This window comes from Phyllopteryx taeniolatus, chromosome 8, assembly GCF_024500385.1.
Source record: "Phyllopteryx taeniolatus isolate TA_2022b chromosome 8, UOR_Ptae_1.2, whole genome shotgun sequence".
In the NCBI taxonomy this organism is placed as follows: Eukaryota; Metazoa; Chordata; class Actinopteri; order Syngnathiformes; family Syngnathidae; genus Phyllopteryx; species Phyllopteryx taeniolatus.
This window is the reverse complement of record NC_084509.1, coordinates 15,717,375-15,744,034: the sequence shown is the minus strand read 5'-3', so window position 1 is coordinate 15,744,034 and position 26,660 is coordinate 15,717,375. Positions and strand designations below refer to the sequence as shown.

General features: G+C 43.3%; 1 protein-coding gene across 2 annotated transcripts in view; it reads left to right on the top strand.

Annotated features, from left to right (window-relative positions):
* kmt2a (lysine (K)-specific methyltransferase 2A) overlaps positions 1–26,660 on the top strand; it is a 74,793-nt gene that overhangs the window by 36,732 nt on the left and 11,401 nt on the right. For both annotated transcript variants that reach the window (XM_061783386.1, XM_061783385.1), the window contains exons 12-27: positions 466–579; positions 789–973; positions 3,153–3,329; positions 6,466–6,576; positions 6,761–6,834; positions 12,067–12,272; positions 13,110–13,201; positions 13,288–13,425; positions 16,823–16,981; positions 17,139–17,250; positions 17,342–17,420; positions 18,621–18,781; positions 18,870–19,019; positions 19,750–22,237; positions 23,821–26,451; positions 26,532–26,603. In XM_061783386.1, coding sequence (XP_061639370.1) covers positions 466–579; positions 789–973; positions 3,153–3,329; positions 6,466–6,576; positions 6,761–6,834; positions 12,067–12,272; positions 13,110–13,201; positions 13,288–13,425; positions 16,823–16,981; positions 17,139–17,250; positions 17,342–17,420; positions 18,621–18,781; positions 18,870–19,019; positions 19,750–22,237; positions 23,821–26,451; positions 26,532–26,603 — 6,949 coding nt within the window. The remainder of the gene's footprint in view (positions 1–465; positions 580–788; positions 974–3,152; positions 3,330–6,465; positions 6,577–6,760; positions 6,835–12,066; positions 12,273–13,109; positions 13,202–13,287; positions 13,426–16,822; positions 16,982–17,138; positions 17,251–17,341; positions 17,421–18,620; positions 18,782–18,869; positions 19,020–19,749; positions 22,238–23,820; positions 26,452–26,531; positions 26,604–26,660) is intronic.

Here is a 26,660-nt window from a genome sequence, read left to right as displayed (position 1 = left end):
TTTCTCCTACGTGCCGCGACACATACTCTCTTTATACCATACATACTCCGAAGATTTCTCTGCCTGATAATCGATGGGACAAACCGAGTCTCACCCCCTTATCTTTATTTTCTCCTCAAAAGATGTGCTGTTCTCAAATCCGACGTGATGCAATACCGCCATCCAAAGGGTGTGTTAGTCATTACAGTGGTTCAACCTGCATTTCACAGACAGGCTGGGTGAGACCCTCTTCCACGCCTACCCGTTAAAAAAAAAAACTTATTTTACAAATTTATACAATATGTTGGTGGCAGTAAATGGCTGGATTCCAGCTGACAAATGTACTGTATTTGTCCATGGCAGTGAATAAGTTAAGCACAAGTAAGGGCAGGCTCGTCTTTGACAACATGGAGGTTTTGTTTATTGAGGTGAAAAAAGGCTGATATTTGATTACAAATAGTCTCACTTTTTTATTCCTTATCAAAGGGAACCCTTGCCCACTTTGCAATAAGTGCTACAATGATGACGACCAGGAGAGCAAGACGATGAAGTGTGGACGCTGCAACCGTTGGGTTCATACCAAGTGTGAGAGCCTGACAGGTTGGTATAAGCCTTAAAAAATGCCAGGTGGAAGACTATAGATTGTTTATTCACACGCTTATCACACCTCGCTTTGCGCTGTCACTTGTCAGCGCTTGTTCAAGCATGCTGACAGGCTGCTCCGCAAGGGTCGTCACATTGATGAGCTGTTGAAAGATAATGCCAATAATGGGCAGGATATTGACCAGTTATCTTCCACTTTCCATCAGATGAAATGTATGAGCTGCTGTCAAAGCTGCCAGAGAGTGTTGCCTACACGTGTACCAAATGTACAGATTGCCAACCGGCTGAGTGGCGGACGGCGCTGGAAGGGGAGCTCCAGGGCCGCATTCGCCACATCCTCACTGCACTGCTCAACTCACACACCTCCGCTCACCTACTACGCTACAGACAGGTTAGCAACATCCATCCATCCATTTTCTGAGCCGCTTCTCCTCACTAGGGTCGCGGACGTGCTGGAGCCTATCCCAGCTGTCATCGGGCAGGAGGCGGGGTACACCCTGAACTGGTTGCCAGCCAATCGTTTACAAATAAACAACATTCACACCTATGGGATATTTAGAGTTGTCAATTAACCTACCACGCATGTTTTTGGGATGTGGGAGGAAACCGGAGTGCTGGAGAAAACCCATGCAGGCACGGGGAGAACATGCAAACTCCACACAGGCGGGGCCGGGGATTGAACCCCGGTCCTCAGAACTGTGAGGCAGATGCTCTAGCCAGTCGGCCAGGTTAGAAACACAGACTGTTAATTTGTTTATTCCTATAGACGTATAGATGTACAGTACTTCTGTGTGGCAAAAACTCTCATTTCACCACTTGAAAACAAACCCTTGCGTGTGATTTGACCAAGGCTGCGTGATTAAGAAAACAGGGTAAATGGCTTGAGTAAGAATTTTTGCCTTCTTCTCTACCGCTTTAGTTTGAATATATGAAGTGACAGCCGAAAAGATGTCACACAAGGAAAACCACTTCAAAGTGAGACAGAACATTAGTTGTGTTTTACATTTCAGCAGATAAATTGATTGAAGATATTGAAAAAAAAAACTAAACCTTTTGAGGACTATCTGCAGACGCAACTCAAAACAGAATAAGTTTTTGTCAGGATTTTCAGTTCAGGTCAGCGGGAGGCACTTACTTCTCTGCCACCTGGGAGTGCCCTAGCACCCATTGTTTACAGACATTATAAAAAGGTCCATTAGCTTATCAACCGCTGGTACCTTATTATGATGCTGCTTTATTGATAAACACATGCACAATCGCGCTCAGTAAAGCACAGACCTTCACTAATCCTAAACATGCTCCTTTGTTTGACAGCTTATTAGCTTCAGAGTGATAGTTTTTCACTCCTCTCCTCTAGGTGGCAGTAGGGCACATTACAAAGTGGGTGCTCTCCGAGCAAGCTTTACTTCATTACAGCTTCAGCTTATGGGTCTGTGTGTCACTTGGCCCCAATGCAGGCAGACTGTAACCATGAAAAGTGAAAATACATTTCAGTGGAACTTCATCTTAACAGACTAATAGGGGTTGGGGGTTGTTTGTTAAAACCATAATTTTATTTAATTTTAATTTGAAGTCCTTTTTTCCCAATTATTGTAAATAAATGTAACCTTCCACAAACTTACCTTTAAACATTGCTGTGATGGTCTAATGCTGTCATGAAAGTGCCATGATTGCTGGTGCTTGGGAAGGGTCATACTGGCGTGCTGGTGGGAGAAAGTTGTTGTGCCACAGTGGCGAGTCAGCGTCGCTTTCATGAGCCGGGAGGATAGTGCATTCTGTCTGTTAAATCCGAAGACCCTTCTTTATGGGTTCGTTAAATTGAAGTTCCTCTAATTTATTTTCACTCTTCATGGTTAAAGTCTGCCTGCATTGGGCTCAAGTGAGGCAGACACCAACAAGATGAAGCTGTAGTGAAATAAATGTGCCATCCCAATGTACCATCCCTCGACAACATTTTGTGGAACTCTTTTGTGGTGGAACATTTGTGGTGTTTTCCATCCCTGCAGAGATTGAATAAAACTTTCCCCATCGGGAATAGTAAACATTGAATTAATCCATTCCAGGGGCTGACTGTTGTCATAAAATATAGTGCATTAAGTTGCATATCTGGTTTTATGGTTTTATGTATAGTGCATTAAGTTGCATTTCTGGTTTTATGGTTGTCATCACATCCATCAATGGTACTCTTTTGCTATGGCATTACAAAAAGCAAATAAGCAAAGCGCACTTGTCCTTTTGAAGACAAGTGTACAAGAAGTCTTGCGATATGCCAAAGTCGGAGGTCTTGCAAGATATGCTCAGGTCACACTTGACAGGACGTCAGACTTTTAAATATTTCTTTTGTCTAAATTTAAATTGTACAACCTTGAGGCCATTCGCTTTTAGAAGTTCCAGTGTATATAGTTAATGTGTGAACTCAGTAACCATTCGACATATCTACAAAACAACGTCTCTATTTCCTCCTTGGCAGAAGTAATAAATGGTGATGGAAATTTCCCAAGCTGTCAAAGCAACAGCAGACAAAACATTAGCCCTACTCTCAACATACAACTCTTACTCTTTTGGGGTAGGCGGTGAAACCTCCCGAGCTCAACCCTGAGACTGAAGAGAGTCTTCCATCTCGTCGCTCCCCCGAGGGCCCAGACCCTCCAGTCCTAACTGAAGCTTCTCCTGCAACTCCTAGCGACTCCCCTGCAGACCTGGAGTCTGTGGAGAAGAAGATGGATAAGGGCAGCTACAAGTCTGTGGTACGTATGCTTCTTTTTTAAAGCTGCTAGTGATAACTTGTGCAGTATTAGTACACATATATTATTAGAGTCAGCAGTAGGCTTAAGCCCCTCCCAAATATTCTTAAACCTCCCTAAATGATTTTGTTGTTTTTCAAACAAAAAAGTACCAACAAATTAAATATATAGTGGCCAGAAAAAGAGTTTAAATAAATAATCAACTAACCTACTTTATTCCCTTAAATATGATCAAAAATCTATGGGTTTCCCATCACTTCATACAGTAAGAGATTGCGCCTTTGTACTGTGTTGTTTTGTGTTAAGTGTTTTAAAGTGCCTACGGTTGCTTTGTCACAGCCCCCTTCGCCATTCAACCGAACCAGGAGGAAGTGCTTAGACCCGTTTGCTGAACGCGGAAGTACAGTCGTCCTCACCATTATTGGCACCCCTTTATTTTTTACATAACCTGTGAAATATCTTCAGAAATAAACAAAGATGTACTAAACTTATATCATCAGGATCTTTTAATTGGAGGTCCAAAGTAATTTAACAAATTAATTTTGATTCAATTTAGATGTAACTTCAAAGAAAAAAAAAAACAGAAAACAGCATGTGCAGCAATATTGGCACCCTTCAATATTTGGTTGCACACTCTGGCATCGATGACAGCCTCCAAACATTTCTTGTATCCATCTATAAGCTTTTTCACTTGGTATTTTCGCCCACTCTTCCTTTCAAGCTCTTGAACATTTGCAGGGTTATTTTCCCCAATGGCAGATTTCAGCTCCCCCCAAAGATTTTCAATTGGATTGAGATCAGGACTTCTTGCTGGCCGTTTTAAAACAGTAAATTTTTTTCCTTTGCAACCATTCGCGTGTGCTTATGGATCTGTGATTTGGGTCTTTGTCTTGCTGGAGGACCTATGATCTTCGCCTCAAACCAAGTTTTCTTACACTGGGTAAGACATTTCGCTCTAAAATCTCTTGATAATTTTCTTATTTCATGATACCTGTGATATACTCAAGGCCTCCAGTACCAGATGCAACAAAACAGCCCCACAGCATTATGGATCCTCCACCATGCTTGACTGTTGGCAAGGTTTCATTGCGCCGTCTGGAAACATACTGTTTGTATGCATTGGCAAAAAGTTCTATTTTTGTTAGATCTATCCATAAAATATTTTTTTATCATTTTCTCTTTTGTATCAAACACAAGTTCTCGATTAGAAAAATGCTGTTTAACGTGATTCATTTTCTTCAGAAGCTATTCTACTTTTAGTTCTCAAACTGGGGTGGGTGCCGACATGGGTGCCAATAATGGTGAGCATGACTGTAGTTTGTGCATATACTTGATTGCTCCAAAACGTATTGATATTATTGAAAATGCCATCCAGTTTTATTTTCTTGAGCAAAAAATACATAGAGAACTTGTTAGTGAAATATGAACCATCTGAACTAGGGCCGCACGGTATTTTGTTTGAGCATCGTCACCCTGATCTACGTGTGCGCAATAGTCTCCTGCGATGTTGGTGTACTGTAATATACAGTGAATCGACTGTAATATTAAAAGGAGGAACCTGTTTGGACATAATAATAATTAGCACCCATGTTACAGTAAATTATAATACTTCAAACAGCACATGGAGCAGCTCACAGTGTTGTATACTTATCTCCTTGTATGATAACTATGAATGAGGACACGGGAAAGAATGTACAACTGTTGCATTTCCTATTTCGCTCTTCAGAAAAACTAGAAAAGTACGCGGCACCTGCGTGAGTGTGGGAGGTGCATTCAGTGACACTGCAAAAACAGGAGTGAATGTGTTCTTTTGTAATACAGTACATAACTGTAAAAATGTATTACTATGAAAATGATTATTTATATCAGAATGCTTTAGTTAAAATATACTACGATCACAGTGTGATAATATGGAGTTTGTTTTGTGATATTAGAATAGATACATTATTTTGTTAATATAGTCAGCCAGAGCTGCGAAGAATGCAAAGTTATCATTGTCCTATGAACTATGAACTAGTTTGTTTTTGGACCGGTGAACTTAGTTCAGAATTTTGAACGATGAACTGAACTTTGAACTAGTTCCTGTAGAAAATGAACTTTCTCATCACTGGTCCTGTATCATTTCAAATGCAATATATATCGCAGGTTGAAAGAGATAAAAATAAAAAAGTAATGTTTTTACAATAACGTGCAGCTCTAATCTGGACGCTATAGGTCCTTTAAGTATTTTATTCATCTTTTGTAAGCAACCAAAAGGAATTAATAATGTAATTCAAGAGAATATTATATAGTGGTACCTCGATTTTTTTGAGATACAAGCTGTTGCTTGCCGGATTTTCTCTCTTGAGTGTTTGACTTACCAGTGCTGGATGGCCGTTGCAAACTTCACAACAAGCAGTGAACAATTCTTCAAAAAAGAGCTTGACTGCTTGCTTCAAGATGTTTATTGCCATCCCTAGTTTGAAATTTACTGTAAAACTAAACGCATAACAAAGAGAAATACATGCGTCTTTAACCAAACCCCACATAACCTTTTTTTACGCAAGTCCGCTATCGTAATGCTAACACACTATGCAAAAAAACATTGATGAGCTAACAAAACCAGCATCAATGTGACGGTGTTATAACCATTTAAGCAACGGATATTTGAACACAAACGGTGTAGCAACACATCTAGACAGACGATAGACCAATACTAACAGTCACCTATTCTAGATCCTCTGTGAAAAACAACTACTATATTACTGCTGGTTGCTGGGCAGTTGTGACCGTCTTCTTCGTGTATGTACAGTACATATGCATGTATTATACTTTACCCCCGGTGACCAAGGAGCACACGCCACAAGGAGCTTCACAATGGATGCATAAACAGTTTAATTCTTTACATTCTATTTAATTATGTTGTTACTGTATGTTTGAATAAGTACAAGACTGTTGAGTTAATTTTTAAAAATGTTTTTATTAAAAAAACGTCTAAAAAGTATTTTATGGCAGGCTGGAACAGATGAATGGAATTTGCAGTCATTGCAATGGGGAAAGCTGATTTGAGATATGAATGTTAACAGTTACGACCGTGGTCACGGATCGAATTAAACTCTTAAATCAAATGCACTTTAGTTGTGCCCATTCTTTCTTTCAGTTGGCGTTCAGTGATGACGTTGTGCGAATCATTCAAACTGCAATCAACAGTGACGGTGGTCAGCCTGAGAGCAGGAAGGCCAACATCATGGTCAAGTCTTACTTCATCCGGGTAAGAACTGCTGCGTCACAAATATTCAAACAAGGCTGTCTAATCCTCCAAAATAGCGCAGTTAGTGATGCGTTATATACTTTATGTTTAATCATAACAAAATGTGATATTTATTCATTTATATTTTATGCGAAGTGCCCAATACTAGGTCAAGGAATCATCAGTGTTGAATGTTCTGTTTCAGCAAATGGAGCGAATCTTTCCCTGGTTCAAAGTGAAAGAGTCCCACTTCTGGGAAAGATCAAAAGTCTGCGCCAAGTGAGTTTCAGCTACAAGTTGCAATGATTTAGTATCATAACCGTCTTTCTTTGTTTTTTTTTTTGTAATTTTGTCTGACGTCTTTCAAATAATTTCCTTGGAGTGGCTGTGTCTTGCGTTTTCCAGTTTCACTGTGGGAATTTAGGTTTTAATAGTTGTGTAATGTGAGCACAGCCTTTAAACTGTTCTCTGAAGGGGAAATCTATAATTACCAATGAGAACTGAAGAGAATGAGATGCTATACTATCATGTGTGTGGCGGCGGGAGGCAGCCCGAAAGCACTGAGCTAATATTTATAGAATGTGTTTGTTTCATTGCGCCAAGCTCTGAAATATGAAGTGGCGACAAATGCTGAGAGGAAAGATAAAGATTTTAGCTACTTCAGCCCTCAAGTCAAGTCTGAATCTACTAAATGAGTGGTGTAGGACAAACGAGTAGGTCCCTCTGGACTACCGCTACGATTAAAGCATCAGTCAAGGCTTACAGTCACAGAAATGAATTTGATTCCGCTGTGAATTGGATTTAATGTACCCACTGGTCAGCTTGAATGTTAGATGAAAGTGGCAGAGAGGTAACTGGAAGCAAGGGGAAGATAAGAATGTTTCCGTCAAACCCCTCAGAGGAACCCTGATTGTTGGCATATTTTTGTATACAGTGGTTTGCATTTTTTGGCCTTGATGTATGTTTTTTCAACTCTGTGTTGCTTTGCTCGAGTAGGTATAACAGAGCTGTCAAATGTTACAGATTGTCCGTATTTTCTTATGGAAATCGCTGAACACTGACTTGTTCCGGCCGTAATACTGAATGTTCCAGATATCAGAATCAGAATGATAATCATCTTTATTGCCAAGTATGTAAAAAAAACACAAGGAATTTGTCTCCAGTAGTTTGAGCCGCTCTAGTACGACAACAGACAGTCAATTGACAGAGAACACATTTGAGACATAAAGACATTGACAAAAACAGTCAACAGTTATCTGGTAATGCCGGTACAAATTTATTTATTTTTTTGACAATTGTGCAAAAAGATGCAGTCATCTAGCACTTAGAGCAGTTTGAATGACTAATAATAGTCCGTTGCAATGATCATTGTGCAAAGGGTGCCGAGACTTCAAGGGATGTATGCAGTTTAAACTGACTAGTAGTGCGATAATCTGGGACAATGTTGATTGTGCAAATGTTGCAGATACTCCTCAGTCAGTGTGCAAGTGGTGCAGATGCTACTCTGGCATGAGTGGCCAGTATTAGTCAACAACAGATGGCAAGACTACGACAGTGAGTTATATTGGATACATCGGCCAGTATGGCATTGTGTCAGGCCAGCAAGGTTGGCAGCTCTGGTATAATTATATCTCACCCACCAGTGGGTTAATTTTATTGTTCATAGAACATAAGTTTTATTTTTAGCCAGTTCAAATGTTGTCTGTTGGGAACACTACTTGACATCTCAATGTCGTCCAAAAAGGTCTTCAAGATCACCATATTAATCCATCCATCTATTTTCCATACTATTTATCCTCACTAGGGTCGCGGGCATGCTGGAGCCTATCCAAGCTGACTCTTGGCGAGAGGCGGAGTACACCGAACCTTTCGCCAGCCAATCGCAGGGCACATATAAACAAACAATTCACACTCACATTCACACCAATGGGCAATTTAGAGTCTTCAATTAAGCTACCATGCATGTTTTTGGGATGTGGGCGAAAACTGGAGTACCTGGAGACAACCCAAGCAGGCACGGGGAGAACATGCAAACTCCACACAGGCGAGGCCGGATTTGAACGCGGGTCCTCAGAACTGTGAGGCAGATGTGCTAAGTCATTCACCGTGCCGCTCCATATCAATCCATCCATCCATATTGTATGGCCCTTTTCCTCATTAGTGTGGCAGGTTGCAGGTTTTTGCAGGTCATCCATGCTGACTTTGGGCAGGAGGTAGGGTACAAACTGAACTGGTTGCCAGCCAATTGCAGGGCAGATTTAGACAAAGCATTCACACTCACATTCATTCACACCTATGGATAATTTCAGTGAACATAATTTGAACTGTTCATAATTCCTTCCACCATGTCTGATTCCCTAAATGCAGCTGGGGAAAAAACCTCCCCTAAACCATGATGCTGCGACCATCATGCTTCTCTATATGCATGCTGTTCTTTTGGGGATAAGCAGTGCTATGTTTGCGCCAAACATACCTTTTGGAATTATTGCCAAAAAGGAGATTTTGTCATTGTTCAATTAAACCTCTGCCTACCCACAGTGAAGTATGGTGGTGGCAGCTCTGGGGCTTTTTTTCTTCAGGTGGAATTAGAGCCTTAGCTATGGTGTTAAGAAGTATGAACCGTTTGAAATAGCAGTTAGTGTTAGCACAAAACCTTCAGACTTCTGCTATAAAGCAAAAAAAAAAAAAGTCAGGAAAACATAATAGAACAGCTCATATTTGCTGTATTTGGAGTTAATCAGATGCACTTTAAATATTGGCATGTGTGTGCTGACTGCCATTTAATGAGTTTGAAATTGATTGTTTTATTCTGAACACAGCATGATTCCCAATTATTTGAGGGTGTTTTCACTTGTGCAACCTCATTTTCTCACTTCTTTATTTATACTTCCCCACTCAAAATATAAAAAAAAAAATCAATTGAGTTGTACAGATTATAGATCACATTATTAGTGGAACAGGTTTTTAAATGATGATCGTTGTCTCATTTTTTAAATCACAAAAACCTGTCATTGTATAGACTTTTTATATCAACAGTACATTGTGATCATCTGCAGTTGTAGGTAATGTAGATGTTAATGTAGGTGGTTTGATTGACAGGCAAGCTGTTAAACCACTCCTCCTGCCAAATGAGATTTGGTCCAGTTAATGAAAGGGTAATTGCCCTCTGAATTTACTGTATGTTGAAGTTCTTTATTAACTAGAGACAATAAACCTACACGACAGGAGCAAATCCCCATTATGTGTACTACTGAACGAGTCTGAATTTTTTTGGACCAGATTGTAGGCCGTTTAAACTTTAATGTATTGATGGTTAAGAGCAAATGCTGATGAAGACTCTCACTCTGAGCATTCCTAATGAAGCGATTGTATTGAATTAATGATGCTCTTTGTAGAGATGATAGGCTTCGGGAATGAATATTCATGCAACATGAAGCCATACAATGCCAGTGAGAGCTGGAGTTGTACTTGCTACACACATTCATTCACGCATTCTCGCTTAATCACCAACACTCAGCATTCTCCTCGGAGCTATCAGCTTTCCCAGACCATTTATTATTGATCATATGTTTTTGCCTGGTTTGCAGGCTTTATTGAGAGACTATCTGTAACAGTGCGACGTGGCATTTGCAGACTCCTATCTGTGGTCTTCTTGTGGTTCACTTTGTCAAGTTGTGTACCAAGAAACAAATGGTCCATCATGTGGATCCAGTCGCCCACTTTACTGCCTTGGCTTTTTAAATAGAATCCACCGTGCATGTGTTTCATTGATGGTGTTATTGCTCACTTTCTACTCAGGAAATTTGATTTTGCTCAAGATCACGTTAAGTTAGACTTTTAGTTTATCACAAAGTTTTTCACATTTTGGTTACCTTCTTGAACGAGTTGTGTTTTTTGGTCTTGGTGCTGGCAAGGACACATGCCCATTTGTGATATTGCAGAATTGATTTTCTTATTTAAAGAAACTGAGTTTTTTAATTTTCTTCAATATTTGCTTACACTCAGCAACTGCTACATGAACTAGAATGGAATACATTTTAAATTGAATTTAAAATTCTACAACATGCAGTATTCATTTGAAAAGTATTTAATTTAACCATAAGTATTATTGTGTTTGTAGTAGGGCTGCAGCTATCGAATATTTTGAGAATTGTTTATTCTACCAATTATCTCTGCGAGTAATCAGCTAAAAATGTATTTTGCATTATTGAACGACAAAATATGCATGTAAGTTGAAGTTATTTTTCTTGTCCACTTGAGGTCTCCGTCATCATGTTCCACACCATATAATACCTTTGACTTTCAGTGTCTGTGGCTTTAAGATGTGGTGCCCTAGTGTGTGATGTCGGAGTCAGCGAATGAGAGTGTAGAATTGGATATTGTGACCTCAGGTTAGCGGCTGACTGTTAACTGACCAACCGTTAGCCATTCTGCGTACATTTGAGTACCTGGGTGTCAGTTGTGGTTTATTTTGTTACCGTTTGCTCAATTTACCGATGGAACGTGCCTGCGGCGTTTTTTATCCTTGCAGGGCATTACACTGCGTTCTAACTAGCGGTGGTAAGCGATGTTAAATTAGCTAACATCAATACCTTGTGTTGGCGGTCATAAGGCATGCTGTTGTGGTAGGTTAGTTAATTCTGCTTTGGTTTAGACTCATTGCACTTAAACTTGTTTTTTTAAATGTGAATTGATCCCAAACTTTGGACATTCTCCGTCTTTTATGCACTCTTTCCCCCTGACTCTTCGCCATGGCTTTTTTCTACGCAAAATGGTGCATGGGTATGCATTAACATTTGTCCGTGTGGAAAAATAATCACTGTGAAGCTTCGAGGTGAGATTTTGCGTCTGCTTTTTTTGTAATCAAATGATTTGATTTATTTAATTATTTTAGTAGCGGTGTAGGGTGCTGCATTATCTTGTTTTGCTAAAGAAGGAAATTGCATCTCAAATCTAAGTATCAAAAGTTTTTTATGCATTTTTTCTTTACAGTCATTGAGATTTGAATTCAAATCATATTTTAGTATAGTAATAGCAATGTAGTTAATAATATACTAATAGTGATGGTGTTTGGAATAAGACTACTAATATGTCATATTATAAAGCTGAACAGCTACATTTTCAAATGGTAAATGGACTGCACTTATATAGCGCTTTATCCACACTAACACAGTGCCCAAAGCGCTTTACAAAGCCTCACATTCACACACGCATTCATACACCAATGGGCGACTGCTGCCATGCAAGGCGCTGCCAGGCCCACTGGGAGCAAATTAGGGTTCAGTGTCCCAAGGACACTTCGACATGCAGACAGTCGGAGCCGGGATTCGAACCAATGACCCTTCGGTCACTGGACAACCCGCTCTACCTACTGATCCACAGCCGCCCCTAAGTGATTTTGAATGTAATGAGTGATTACTGTAACTGGAGTGTTTATTTGCTTCACTTCTTACTTGGAGGCTGTTGGAGTTATGTGTTGACTCTATTGTGTTGTCCTGGTGTTTTCCTCAGCAGTGGTCTCCTACCTAATGCTGTTTTGCCTCCATCTCTGGACCACAACTACGCCCAGTGGCAGGAAAGACTGGAGCTGTCCCGCTCTGAACATCCCCACCTCATGAAAAACATAATTCCAGCCCCCTGTCCCAAGAACCCTACTGAACCAGACTCTCGAGTAACACCTCCACCCTGCCCGCCGCCTCTACCTCCACTTATAACAGGTAAAGCACACACACTTACACACTCCATTAAAAGAATTTAAAAAATCTGAACTCAATGCCTTAGCCTGACGGTGGCAGTAATGTGACACAGGCAGAGTTGATTGATAATGTCAAGAGGTCGACACTTGGCAAACTAAAGCTAAATTTAAACTTCAGTTAAGTTCTAATTAATGCCACAGACCGTAGAATATACTGTGTGCCTGTTTGTGTGTCTTAGTGTCATGTTTATGCTAAAGTAACAGTTATTTGATCATTTACCATGACTGATATAGCTGTGCTAATTTCCTTTGGCTTATCGATGGTGTTTCCGTTGTATTTTAGTATTCAGCTGATGGACTAATGTTAGGCTAATGCTATTTACAGTGATGCTGTGTTGAATGTACTTTAAGAGAATTGATAGCTATCTGCCAAACTAAACACCTTAACTTTAGGGAGGGTTGAATAGATAGAATTTTTAAATGAACAAAAGCTGACATCCTTACAATAGAAAATACTGTTAGCACCACAGAAAAAAATAGTATGTTGTATTTTCGGCATGATGAGAATGTGCCCTTGAGCTGAGTAGATCTGAAAACAGATCCAAATGCTTCAGTGTGTCCAGATTTTATTCTAAAACGTGCTTGGTTAACACTTCAACAATGAAGCTTATCAAAAAAATCATGAACAGTAAGTGTGATTTTGATGAGTTGTTATTTTTAACTCATCACTAAGAATACACAAACTGGTACTTCTGAGATTGTGGAAAACCTCAAATAAAAGTTGTTCAACCTGGGGGGAAAACTTGCGGCGGTACAAACTTCATTCTTGTGAACTTGATGCTACTTATTTTCTCTCCAGATTGTGTAGACCCTGAATCTCCTCCTCCACCAGGCATTAGTGATAACAGGCAATGTGCACTGTGTCTAAAATACGGAGACGAAAACACAAACGTGAGTAATTAGGGAGTTTCATCCACATTTGAAACGTGTAGTGCTGAGACTGTGTCATATGTGAAATGTCTGTCTGTATGATCCAGGAGGGTGGCAGATTGCTATACATCGGACAGAATGAGTGGACACATGTCAACTGTGCTCTGTGGTCAGCGGAGGTGTTTGAGGACGATGACGGCTCCCTGAAAAATGTACACACGGCTGTTCTCAGGGGAAAACAGCTGGTAAGACACGAGGAAAAATACACCCCCGAGGTTAAATAATCCATCATCCATCCATCCAGCCATTTTCTTTACCGCTTATCCCCACTAGGGTCACGGGCTGCTGGAGCCTATCCCAGCTATCTTCGGGCAGGAGACTGGGTACACCCTGAACCGGTCGCCAGCCAATCGCAGGGCACATAGAAACAAACAACCATTCGCACTCACATTCACATTCACACCTACGGGCAATTTAGAGTCTTCAATCAACCTACCATGCATGTTTTTGGGATGTGGGAGAAAACCCACCCAGGCACGGGGAGAACATGCCAACTCCACACAGGCGGGGCCGGGATTTGAACCCTGGTCCCTAGAACTGTGATGCATATGTGCTAACCAGTCAACAGGTTAGATAATAGAAAATAATAAATTTGTTGTTTGGTTCTAATTTGCAGTGATGTGTAACTGCAGACTATCATACTGACACCTTCATGAGAGGAGCAAAATACCTCCCTGATGGTGTCAATCAAAACAGAAAACTATTTTCACTGGCAAAGCATTTTTATTTGGATAGGCCAGTGATGCTTAAAGTGCGCATACAACTAGTGGTAGGTAGGCTCTAGTGGTACTTAACAGAATCACTGCCTTGGTACAGTTCAGTTAAAGTTCAATATATTTTCATTTAATCTTTTAACAGCGGTTTAACTGTAAGCATTTATTTAGGTACAATTTTCTTTTTATGTGGAATACATTTTTATGGAATCATTATTCGTGGTGGGTGACTGGTTAGCACAAATGCCTCACAGTTCTGAGGACCGGGGTTCAAATCCCGGCCCTGCCTGTGTGGAGTTTGCATGTTCTCCCCGTGCCTGCGTGGGTTTTCTCCGGGTACTCCGGTTTCCTCCCACATCCTCAAAACATGCATTGTAGGTTAGTTGAAGACTCTAAATTGCCCGTACGTGTGAATGTGAGTGTGATGGTTGTTTGTTTATGTGCCCTGCGATTGGCTGGCGACCAGTTCAGGGTGTACCCCGCCTCTCACCCGAAGATAGCTGGGATAGGCTCCAGCACGCCTGCGACCCTAGTGAGGATAAGAGGTACAGAAAATGGATGAATGGATGGATTATTGGTGGTATGTGGGCTCCCTCTAGTGGTACTCAAAAGAATCACTGCCTCTGCACAGTTCAGTTGTATTTAACTTTTGAGTTCAATATAATTGAATTTAATCTTTAAGAACTGTTTGTTTGTAAGCATTTATTTAGCTACAATTTTAATTAGACTTGTATGTGCAATGCATCCATCGACCCATTTTCTTCCACTTAATCCGAGGTCGGGTCGCAGTAGCATTAGCAGGGAACCCCGGACTTCCCTCTCCCCAGCCACTTCATCCAGCTCTTCCGGGCGGGATCCCGAGGTGTTCTCAGGCCAGCCGTAGTCTCTCCAGCGTGTCCTGGGTTGTCCCCGGGGACCAGGGAGGCGTCCTAATCTGATGCCCAAATCACCTCATCTGCCTCCTCTCAATGTGGAGGAGCAGCGGCTCTATCCTCCCGGATAACCGAGCTTCTCACCCTATCTTTAAGGGAGAGCCCGGACACACTGAGGAGGAAACACATTTCGGCAGCTCGTATCCAGAATCGTGTTCTTTTGGTCACGACCCACAGCTCGTAGACATAGGAACATAGATCGACCGGTAAATTGAGAGCTTCGCGTTTCGGTTTAGCTCCTTCACCACTACAGACCAATACATAGTCTGCATCACTTCAGACGCTGCATTGATCTGCCTGTCGATCTCCCGTTCCATTCTTCCCTCACTTGTGAACAAGACCCCAAGATACTTGAACTCCTTCACTTGGGGCAAAATCTCATCCCCGACCTGGAGATGGGACTCCACTCTTTTCTGACTGAGGACCATGGTCTCAGATTTCGAGGTGCTGATTTTTTGCGAACAGGCACCGACCACCTTACGGCCACAACTCCGGTTGGCCACCTCAGCAATGGAGGCACAGGACATGGTACACTTTTACACATGGACTCATTGTCCCATGCCTCCCCCGGCACGTGGGTGAAGTTTTGCAGGAGGTGGGAGTTCCCCAGCAGGAGCACTCTCCAGCACCCCCTCCAAGGACTCCAAATAGGGTGGGTACTCTGAACTGCTGTGTGGTGCATCAGCAACAAACAACAGTCAGGACCCTTCCCCCCACCCGAAGGCGGAGGGAGGCTACCTTCTCGTCCACTGGGGTGAACCCCAATGTACAGGTGCCGAGCCGGGGTGCAATAAGTATACCCACACCTGCTCGTCGCCTCTCACCGTGGGCAACTCCAGAGTGGAAGAGAGTCCAACCCCTCTTAAGAGGATTGGTACCAGAGCACAAGCCGTGTGTGGAGGTGAGCTCGACTATATCTAGTTGGAACTTCTCGACCTCACACACCAGCTCGGGTTCCTTCCCTGCCAGAGGGTGACATTCCATGTCCCTAGAGCCAGCTTCTGTACCCGAGGTCCCTGCCTTCGGCCACCGCCCAGCTCACATTGCACCCGACCCCTATGGCCCTCCCACAGGTGGGGAGCACATGGGAAGCGGGAACCATGTTACCCTTTCAGACTGTGCCCGGCCGCGCCCCATGGGTGCAGGCCTGGCCACCAAGCGTTCGCCTTTGACCCCCACCTCCCAGCCTTGCTCCAGAGTGGGGGCTGGGTGACCCGTGTCCAGGCAAGGGAAAATGTTTTCCTGTATTTTTAGACATCATTGGGGCTTTTGGAGCCCTGCTTTGTCTGGTCCCTCACCTAAGACCTGTTTGCCATGGGTGACCCTACCAGGGGCATAAAGCCCCAGACAACTGAGCTCCTAGATCTTTTGGACACACAAACCCCTCCACCACGATAAGGTGACGACTCAAGGAAGGGGTGCAATGCGTTTTTAATTTAATCATTATTTAAAGACAGTTTTTTTATTTTTTGTTTTTTAAAATATTCCTGGATGTAAGTGCAATATTAATGTTCAAACTTCATGTTACAGTGGCTTAAAAAAACAAAATATACTCAGGAATAAATTTGCTGTCTTGTTTTTGATGAACACTTAGGCCTACTAAGCTAATGTATTTTAATGCTGGTCATAATATTAAAAGTATTTTTTTTTAGGTGGTACATGGTGTAATACGTTTGAGAGCTACTCTTTCAAATTCAAACAACCAAACAAAGATTGTAGAAGGTGATAAGATGAAAATTTGAGTATTAAAATTAAAACAATAAGGTACGACAAGAATAAAAGTTAGATCTGCTAAAGGCAAAATTTCCCGATTCGGCTTTAGTATTGGATCTCATTAAATAATGCAGCTTTATCTTATAAAGTGGCCTGAGAATGTATAATTATGGCATAGGCTCAAAGGCTATAGTGCTAATTTCTCCTCATGTTCTTCTTCATAGTGCTGTGAGATGTGTCAACAGCCAGGAGCCACAGTCGGTTGCTGCTTCACCTCCTGCACCCGTAACTACCACTTTATGTGTGCCCGTCAGGGCAACTGCGTCTTTCTGGAAGACAAGAAATTCTATTGTTCTAAGCACAAGGACCTAATTAAGGGAGAAGTAAGAAACACTCAATGACTCACTATACCTCAGATAATTCCGTACAACGTAACGCAAAAATGACATACTACTCATTGCAAGCTTTCAATGAAGACGTCTGAGTCATTCATGCAGTAAAGCACTGCAATGTTATTTTTACTTTGTTCCTTACTCCCAGGCGGTGTCTGGCTTTGAAGTGACCCGGAGGGTACTAGTTGATCTGGAGGGAATCAGTGTAAAGAGGAAATGGTTGGCAGGACTAGAGCCTGAAAATCTCCACATGATGATAGGTAGTGTGAAGCAATGCCAGTGAATTTTTCTCTAAACCTGTCAGTACATCTTTCTTAAATGTCTAATTGTAACTTTTCACCATTCCTGTAGGCTCCATGACCATTGACTGTTTGGGCATACTGACTGAACTCTCAGACTGCAAACGCAAACTCTTTCCTATTGGTTACCAGTAGGTGTTTTTTTTGTTGTTGTTGTTTTTTTACATAAATATTTTGGATTAAATTGTACTGATTTAAATTTATGACCTCACTCAGAAAATAATAATAATATAATAATTTTCTAACAATGATTTTCAAGCAAAATAATTGACAACTCTAAATTGCCCGTAGGTGTGAATGTGAGTGCGAATGGTTGTTTGTTTGTATGTGCCCTGCGATTGGCTGGCAACCAGTTCAGGGTGTACCCCTCCTCCTGCCCGATGATAGCTGGGATAGGCTCCAGCACGCCCGCGACCCTAGTGAGGAGAAGCGGCTCAGAAAATGGATGGATGGATGGATAATTCATATACATTTTTCATTTATTCAAACTGTACCATTTTCATTATTAGACTTACCTTTTTTACTGATTGGCTCGGAGAAATCACATTACCTACATCTGTATGTACAGCCTTTTAGTGAGGCGTGTAGAGTCCATTAACAATGTGGTTCCCTGCCCTATAAAGTGCGACAAACAAATTTCCCCCCACTCCAGGATAATAAGAAAACTTCTTATACTGTTTTTTAGAGGTCTCAGTGCCATGAGTCACATTAGGCTGCAATTGTGGTTTCTGTAATCTGTATTTTTATACGGCAGCAGGTGATTGGCCTACTGCCCAACCCCATCACCTGGTATTCCTAGGTGCTCTCCCATCCAAGTACTAACCAGGACCAACCCTGCTTAACTTCTGAGATCGGACGAGATCGAGCACTCTTAGGGTAGAATGGGGCTCTTATACTGTACACACACATTTTGAGGCTGTCAAGCACATGTCAAAGTAACTAGAGCTACAACAAATCATGACATCTGAAAGAGGAATGGTTGAATGGCCATACTGTGGGCACGTGACATTTCAATAGATATGTAAAATTAGTCCTGAATATCCCACTTTAATCTAAATTTAACACAAAAAAAAATTTAAGGAGATTAAACATTTTTCATCACGACACAAAACCTAATAACTTTAGGAAAATCTCTACCCTGGCAAGTTTTGCGTAACTCGAGTGATGCAATTTCTGGAATGGATGAAAATCTAGTCTCATAATCTAGGGAAGAATATATTTGGAGCTCATAAACATGGTGGTTTCAAAATACTGGAAAATGAATTGAACATAGCAATGGAGCTCTAGTCTCTATTCTTAAGGAAGGATTAACAACATCTGTCTTCCCCCAGGTGTTCCAGGGTGTACTGGAGTACTTTGGATGCACGAAAGCGCTGCATGTACACCTGTAGAATCCTGGTGTGTCACCCTCCTGTGGGAGAGTCTGAATTTAAGAGCATGGTGGCTCCTGAGGAGAATCTCACAATAGCACATAGCCCGCCTCCCGTACAAGGTATCTTCTGAACACTCCCAGCTTGAGTGTACCAGTTTTATAAGCATGGTTAACCAGTGTGCTGTCTCACTTTTTTCCCCATATCAAGACTTTCCTGATCCATTTGAGTCTCCAAGGCGCTCAGAGACTCTCTCCCCTGCAAAGACTCCCAAGCTCAGGGTCTACACCAGGAACCGTCACCCCAGCTACCCACCTGCCACCCAGTGCTCGCAAGGCCCTGGTCCACTGCCTTCTCCAGGTAGAAAATTGCTTTATTGTTGTACTATTACACTCACTGGAAACTCCATTAGGTATGGTAATGCAATCTAGTACAAACCAACACTAAATACAGTGGGTACGGAAAGTATTCAGACCCCTTAAATGTATCACTCTTTGTTATATTGCAGCCATTTGCTAAAATAATTTATTTCTTTTCCTCATTAATGTACCCACGTCACCCCATATTGACAGAAAAAAACAGTCTCAACCGTCTCAAGGATGATCAGAAGAAATGGACAGCATCCGAGTTAAATATATGAGTGCCACAGCAAAGGGTCTGAATACCTATGGCTGTGTGATATTTCAGTTTTTCGTTTTTAATAAAGCTGCAAAAATTTCAACAATTCTGTTTTTTTCTGTCAATATGGGGTGCTGTGTGTAAATTATTGAGGGGGGAAAATGAACTTAAATGATTTTAGAAAATTGCTGCAATATAACAAAGAGTGAAAAATTTAAGTGGGTCTGAATACTTTCCATACCCACTGTATATAAAATGTATCTGTTTTAATTTATACTCTCAGAAAGGTATTCATACTTCAGCAGCTCTCTTCAAAGTTAGATTGCACATTTAAATGTTGTATTGCTGAGGTTGTTCATAGTGATGTAAAACTGCACAGCTGTTGCTCATATTTTATCCATTATTACAAACATTCAGTAGCTTATTTGAGCATTGCCAATCATGTATTCATCACATCTTCTGTTTTTGTCAGTAGGCGGTTACTCTCAACCCAAAAGTCAAATCGCTGAGACTGTGCTGGACCCTGTCACACGGAACATTGACTCCCGTCGCCACAGCTCTCCTTGTCTTTCCCTTCCACCCCACCAGCATAATAAAGAAAAAGCGGTGAAATCACTGACTCAGATTTTGCCGCGGCCTCTTACCTCGCCCCCTCCACTTATCTCCTCACCCGCCCGAGACCCCGAAAAGCCTAAACGCCTCAGCAAGGACCCAATCCAGAGGGACAAGGAAAGGGGAAGATTGTGCATCTCTGGCAGGAATAGACCGCAACCTTCCATACATCAGGTAGTAAGAAACACAGACAAGATTAAGGTGTCGAGTCGTGGTCACGCCTCCAAGGATCCTGCGAGCAACAAATCATCAAATGACCTCGGGCAAAAGGACTCTGACATTGGTGAATCAATAGCCAAAGAGCACGAAAAGAGGAAGCCAGCTGTGAAAGAACTGGATAGGGCAAGAATTCTTAGAAAAGATACGTTGAGAGATTCAGAGAAGGGCAGACAAGTAAACTCTGACTCTGAGAAAGGAAGAGAGGTCAACAGAGAGTCAAACAACAGAGATGTCGAGAAGAGCAAATCATCCTTTAGAGATTCCAGCTCGAAGGATATTGAAAACGCGAGAGCCGTCAATAGGGAATCAGTGCCAAGGGACTCTGAAATGCATAGACAATTTAGCAGGGAAGCAGGAAAAGACAGACCATCCAGCAGAGACTCTGAAAAGGGTCAACCTCCTTCAAGGGACTCCAATTATAGAAGCACAGAGGGAAACAAGGACTCAGGGAAAGAGAGTGACCCTGACGGCCAGTCCAAACAGGGTGGAGTTGAAAGTAAGAACCCCAGGCTTGCACCTGGTGGCTCGGGCCAGTCTTCACCTCCTATGGGCACTGCTGTACTCTCCAGTCATCAGCAGCGAGGGAGCAGCACCAAGCAGGCTCAGAAGCACGGTAAACATGGAAACAAAGACCAGAATATTACTTTGGGTCATCACAAGTCCACTTTTCACATCAAGGAAATGACCAGCTTAGTCAGTGATAGCACTGTAAGCTTAACGCAATCTTCCCTCTTTAATAACGCGGTTGTTGGAAAATCCAGCTCCCCAACAATTGCACGAAAATCAAACGATTATTTGTCAGGTCCAGCTGCCATGAAGCCCTTCTGGCCGTCAAGGACAACGGCAGATGATGACCTAGTCAAACAAAACTCCATACTCACGGCGTCCGCAGCCTCAGCCGCCAAAGACAAGCACTCCAAACTCAAGGCGGCAGGCAACAGAGAGGTATCCAAAGACACAGACAGGGAGAAGGGTCTCCAAAACAGCAAAAATGACAGCAAATCACCACTCTTGAACGATAACACGAAAGCCAGTGGCAGTTCCAGCATGCATGTTATTAATCCCATCTCTCACAACAACAGCAATAGTAAAGTTCAGTTGCTCGGAAGCAACACCAAATCGCATGGCAAGGGTCAGGGGGAGAAGCCGGAGAACCCGGGAAGTAACAGGTCTTATTCAAAGGGCAGAGAACATTTTAGCTGCAGTGTGGACAGTTTCCAAGGGATGAAGATGACCTCTCAGTCCCACATCAAACCAACAATGAAGCAGCTAGTTTTGTCTTCGAGAGAGAAAAAGAAACCTGTAAAAAAAAACGTTCTAACACAGCTGATGCCCAACATTAAGACCGACCCCAACGGCACCAGCAACGTCGATGGAATTTCGTCTTCCTGTCCCACGACCACTACCTCTTCTGTTTCTCCTGCTGGCCAGGGGATCCGTCACTGTGCCCGTCCCATTCTCTTCTCCTCACCTTCTGCCAGCAGCAGTGACAGCTCAGAATCTGATACCCAGACTCAAACAGAGGAGGAGGACTCGCACAAAGAACACCCTTGCACTGAACTCCGAGACCACCACAGCCTCCTCACTCAAGTAACAGAAGATGAGGCAGAAGGCCCTGATGATTATCATGACAGAGGTATGGGCGATGCACATCACGAAGACGACAGTGACGGTTCAGGGTCGGCCAAGCGGCGCTACCCTCGACGTAGTGCCCGTGCTCGCTCTAACATGTTCTTTGGACTTACACCTTTCTATGGGGTTCGCTCTTACGGGGAAGAGGACCTTCCGTTCTACAGCAGTGGGGATGGATCTGGCCCCTTGGTTAAGAGGAGGACTGGGCGTAAAAAGTCAGCTGAGGGGCAGGTGGATGGGGCAGATGATATGAGCACCTCCTCTTCATCGGGTGACAGTGGAGACGAAGAGGACAGCGTAATGAACCAGAGAGTCAAGGACCCTTATTACTACAACTTTACACGGACAATAATCAACCCAGGTGAGGGCCTGCCTTCAATAGAAGGACTTGATCAGTGTCTGGGACGGGGCTCCCAGCTCCAACGCTTTCTGAAAGATGAAGAACAGCAGCAGCAGAGGGCACAAGAAAAAACTGAAGACGACATGCTCAATGCACTGTAAGTACATATGAATATGTTGTACTTGTTAAATCATTTAGTAGCTCAGATTTATGACTATATTCATGTTTTTGCTTCCAATGACAAGGCATCTCCAACTAATTGAAATTTTTACACGAATGCACAGTCAAATATTTGATTTCTCATTCAGTTGCATGATTAACTGTGACCAAAGTTTTGACTGGCATTGTATATATATGTACTTGGCGAACTGTCGACTTAATTTGAAGAGTGAAAACAACTAGGGCTGGGTGATGTGGCCCCCCCCTCTCCCAAAAAATGTAGATTTATATTTTTCATATTGTCCAATCTCAATAATTATCACACTTTTTTAAACTGAAGGTTTTAAAGCATCTGTACTGAAAATATAAGATCGAGTAGATCAACATTTTATCAACACCTTTTTCTGACAACAGTCCGTGTGGTTAATATCTAAAACAGTAACCCCAACATTATATTAGCATACCAAGCAAATAAGGCAAATAAAATAAAATGACAAAATATAAACTACAACGGGCGGCACGGTGAGCGAGTCGTTAGCACATCTGCCTCACAGTTCTGAGGACCGGGGTTCAAATCCCGGCCCCGCCTGTGTGGAGTTTGCATGTTCTCCCCGTGCCTGCGTGGGTTTTCTGTGGGTACTCCGGTTTCCTCCCACATCCCAAAAACATGCGTGGTAGGTTGATTGACGACTCTAAATTGCCCGTAGGTGTGAATGTGAGAGTGAATGGTTGTTCGTTTATATGTGCCCTGCAATTGGCTGGGGAGCAGTTCAGGGTGTACCCCGCCTCTCGTCCGAAGATAGATGGGATAGGCTCCAGCACGCCCACGACCCTTGTGAGGATAAGCGGTACAGTAAATGGATGGATGGATGCATAAAAATATAACAATTTTCACTCAATAGTACAGTCTATTTCGCTGCCCTCAGGTACACGTTAAGTACCATGTTTGGTCATTACGTTTACTTTTACAACTTGCAAAGGAAAGTGGAGCAGGAGGATGACTCTGTTTGGCTGTTCTCACAGACATTTCCGCTATGTTTGATAAAGTAAATATGTGCGCAGCTGATCACCGGGATCAATGTGAAATTTATCGCCATCACTAATAGCGATATATAATCGCCCAGCCCTACTCACAACACAGTCAAGACAAGAGCGGATAATTTCCGGCTAATTTCACTAAATCGATGCTCACAGGTCAAAATCAGATGGTAAAATTAGCAATTTTCCAATGAATTATGCTGACTTCAGTATAAATCGATGGGGTGCTACTGTATGATGACACCTTTGACACATCTTTGTGGAAACATTTTGTTTTACCTTAATACATATTGTTTCAGGCTCAGAGAAACATAAATCGGACACTTGAGGCCCATAACGTCCTGTTATTTGTTGAAAGCCAGTATTTAACATAAAAACAAGTACACACATACTTTGATTAATGAAGAGAGACATATCTCCTACTAAATCTGTCCAATAACAGCAGTTTGTAAAGTGAGACTACATTGACCTTCATGGTTTTCATTGGATAGCGTTGGGCTTCTCTTCACAATCGGTCTAACATTTTTATGCTGTGTTTCACAGGACTTTGGGTAAGCAGCACATTGGTCAGCTCGATGGAATTGATGATGGCTCAGAAAGTGACACTAGCATCTGCACCACCAGTACCACAACTACCACAGCCACCTTGGCTTCCACGCCACACAAGAACACTCCGAGAAGAAGAGGCAGAGACAGGCACCAGGAGAAACAGGACTCTCAAGAGTCTGCCAAGGAGGCACACACCAGCGGTGGAGGCAATGGAGCAATGAACATAAACGCTCGAGAAGGCCGAAAAGGACAGAAAGAGAATTGCCTCGCTTTAGGCGGGGGGGTCAAGTCGCAGCCACAAAGTCAGGGCCAGGATCCTCTCGAAGCTCAACTATCCCTCAACACAGACCTTCTTAAATCAGACTCTGACAACAACAACAGTGATGACTGTGGTAACATTTTGCCGTCGGACATTATGGAGTTTGTTCTGAACATACCTTCCATGTCAATGCAGGCTCTGGGTCAGCAGCCTGAGTCTTCCTCTTCTGAGTTGCTGCTGGATGAGGGCTACGTTGGGGTGGATGTTGACCGGCGTAAAAATATTCTGTTTGGTGACTTTTCTGAGCCTCTGCCCAGTGCTGAGACTAGAGGGGTAGGGGAGAGTAGTGTGAACAGCTCCATATCTGTAGAGGAGCCTTATCTTCCACTTGAGCTGCCCTCCGATCTTTCTGTACTAACCACACGCAGTCCTACTGTGAATTCCGTTCAGAACCATACTGCTGGCAACATCATCGCTGATACCTCAGAGCGCACCATGTTGGGCATGACGTCTGACCCAGATTCAGTAAGCAGAAAAAAGAGTGGGGACAAGAAAAGAGTGGGACCAGGAGTGTCACCCTCAGAGAATCAACGTGATGCTGCAACTTTGGGAAACGGGGATACACAAGTCACTGAAGGTCACATGACCCCCGAGCAGTTTATTCCTAGCCCTGCTATTGGTCAAGTGGTTGAAACTCCAGTTAAGCAGGATGTTTCCAGGAATTCCGGCACTCCCGGTTTGCCAAGTTCTCCATCACTTCCTCTTCAGGGTCAAAAGTTCCTCCCTGCCTCAGCTACAGCTGCAGGCAGTCCCAGTCCTGTTCCTGGTCCAGGACCATCTCAGGGTCAGGTTTCCACCCCAGCTGTCATCAAACCGAGTCCTGATAAACTCATCGTTGTGAACCAGCAGTTTCAGCCTCTTTATGTCCTCCAGACTGTCCCCAATGGAGTCAGCCAAAAAATAACAGCCACGGGAGTGATGGACACTAGCTCTCAAGCACTTCTGAGCTCCATGACACTCACCACAGGCTTGAATGCCGGGTTATCCGGATCCCAGACTATATTTCCTGCTGGTGGGAAAGTCTTGGGTACGATGTCTCACTCCTCTCAAATTCACACGTTCAGAGGAGCAACCCAGGCTGGCTTTCAGACAGGAATTCCTAGCACCACTTCAGGGCTTCTCATTGGGTTGTCCTCTCAAGCTCACGACCAGCCTCAGATTCTGGTCTCTGAGGCGGGTCGACCGCACGAGTTGGGTCCAAATGTTGCCATTGTGTCCAGTGCGTCTTCTCTCACCGCTGTCCCGACTGTGCTGTCCTCTGCCCACGGTAAGAAAAGGCCCATCTCTCGTCTTCTGCCAAAAAAACCTAAGAAATTGGCCCGCTCGCGCAGTCAGCCCACTCTTGCCCCTGATGTTGGCCCTCCCAACATGACCCTCATCAATCTGTCATCCCCTCAAATCACCGCAAGCATCCCCAGCCAATCTGGTGGCCTCGTTGAGTTAAGCACCCTATCCAGCTCTCAGCGTAAGGTTCCCAATATAATCAAACGACCAAAATCTGGTGGTGTAATGTACTTGGATCCCACTACACTCATTCAGCAGAGGATTCCTGGTGCTGCCCAGGCTGGTGTGCTGGATTCCTCCACTCACATATTACCCTCTGGACTCAGTGCCAGTCAGTCAGTTTTAAATGTTGTTCCTGTGCCCTCTAGTGGTACTGCCGGCCTCCTGACATCAGGGTCTGTGTCCCTCTCGACGCCAGTCCTTAGCTCGACTGAAATCACAGGGCCCATTAGCAACCTCCTGTTTAAGGCCAGCCCACACGGGTTGAGCCTGTCCGATCAACCGATGGTCCTGCAGTCGGCAGGGGCAACTCCTCTGGTGTCCCAACTCGGCTCCCCTGTGACATCCATAGCCAACAGTATCTGTGTCCTGCCTTCCCAGCAGTCTTTCAGTGTAGCTGTCACTCAGCATGGGGATACGGAAGGCAGCACTGTGCACCTGCATCAGGCTTTTTCCCGAGCCCAAACTTTGGAGTCCAGTCCAAGCACCAGAGTTACAATAGCGCCAGTTACCCCTTTGAGCCCCGCGAAAGGGCGGGTGGTTGGAGTGTTTACCCAGACACACACCTCCTTGCACTCCCAGAGCAGCAGAACCACTCCCATACAGCGACGCTCTGATCAAAGCCTGCAAAACTCCATTGGTGTCGCACCCGCAACAATTACGGTTTCAAGGGCAGAAAAGGGCAAACCCAAAGCCAAAAGAAGCAGAAAGAGCACAGACATCAGCAATAGCAAAAAGGTCAAGGTTTCCCAGGTGGAGGAGCATCACAATAACTCAGCAGGACTAAACCCCTCAAATTCAAGGTGAGTTATTTTGGCACCTGGCACCTTCCAAAATCTCTTGATTACATTTAAAACGCAAATTGTCCCCTTGTCTTTGTAAGCACCGCGCAAGAAGTGAGCTGTGCTGAGCCCATGGACACGGACGAACCCCCCAACAAGGCAACCAACAAGAGGTTGAGCGACGCCTCTTCTCATTACCTATCATTATATTGTTTCTATTGAGCTGTGTC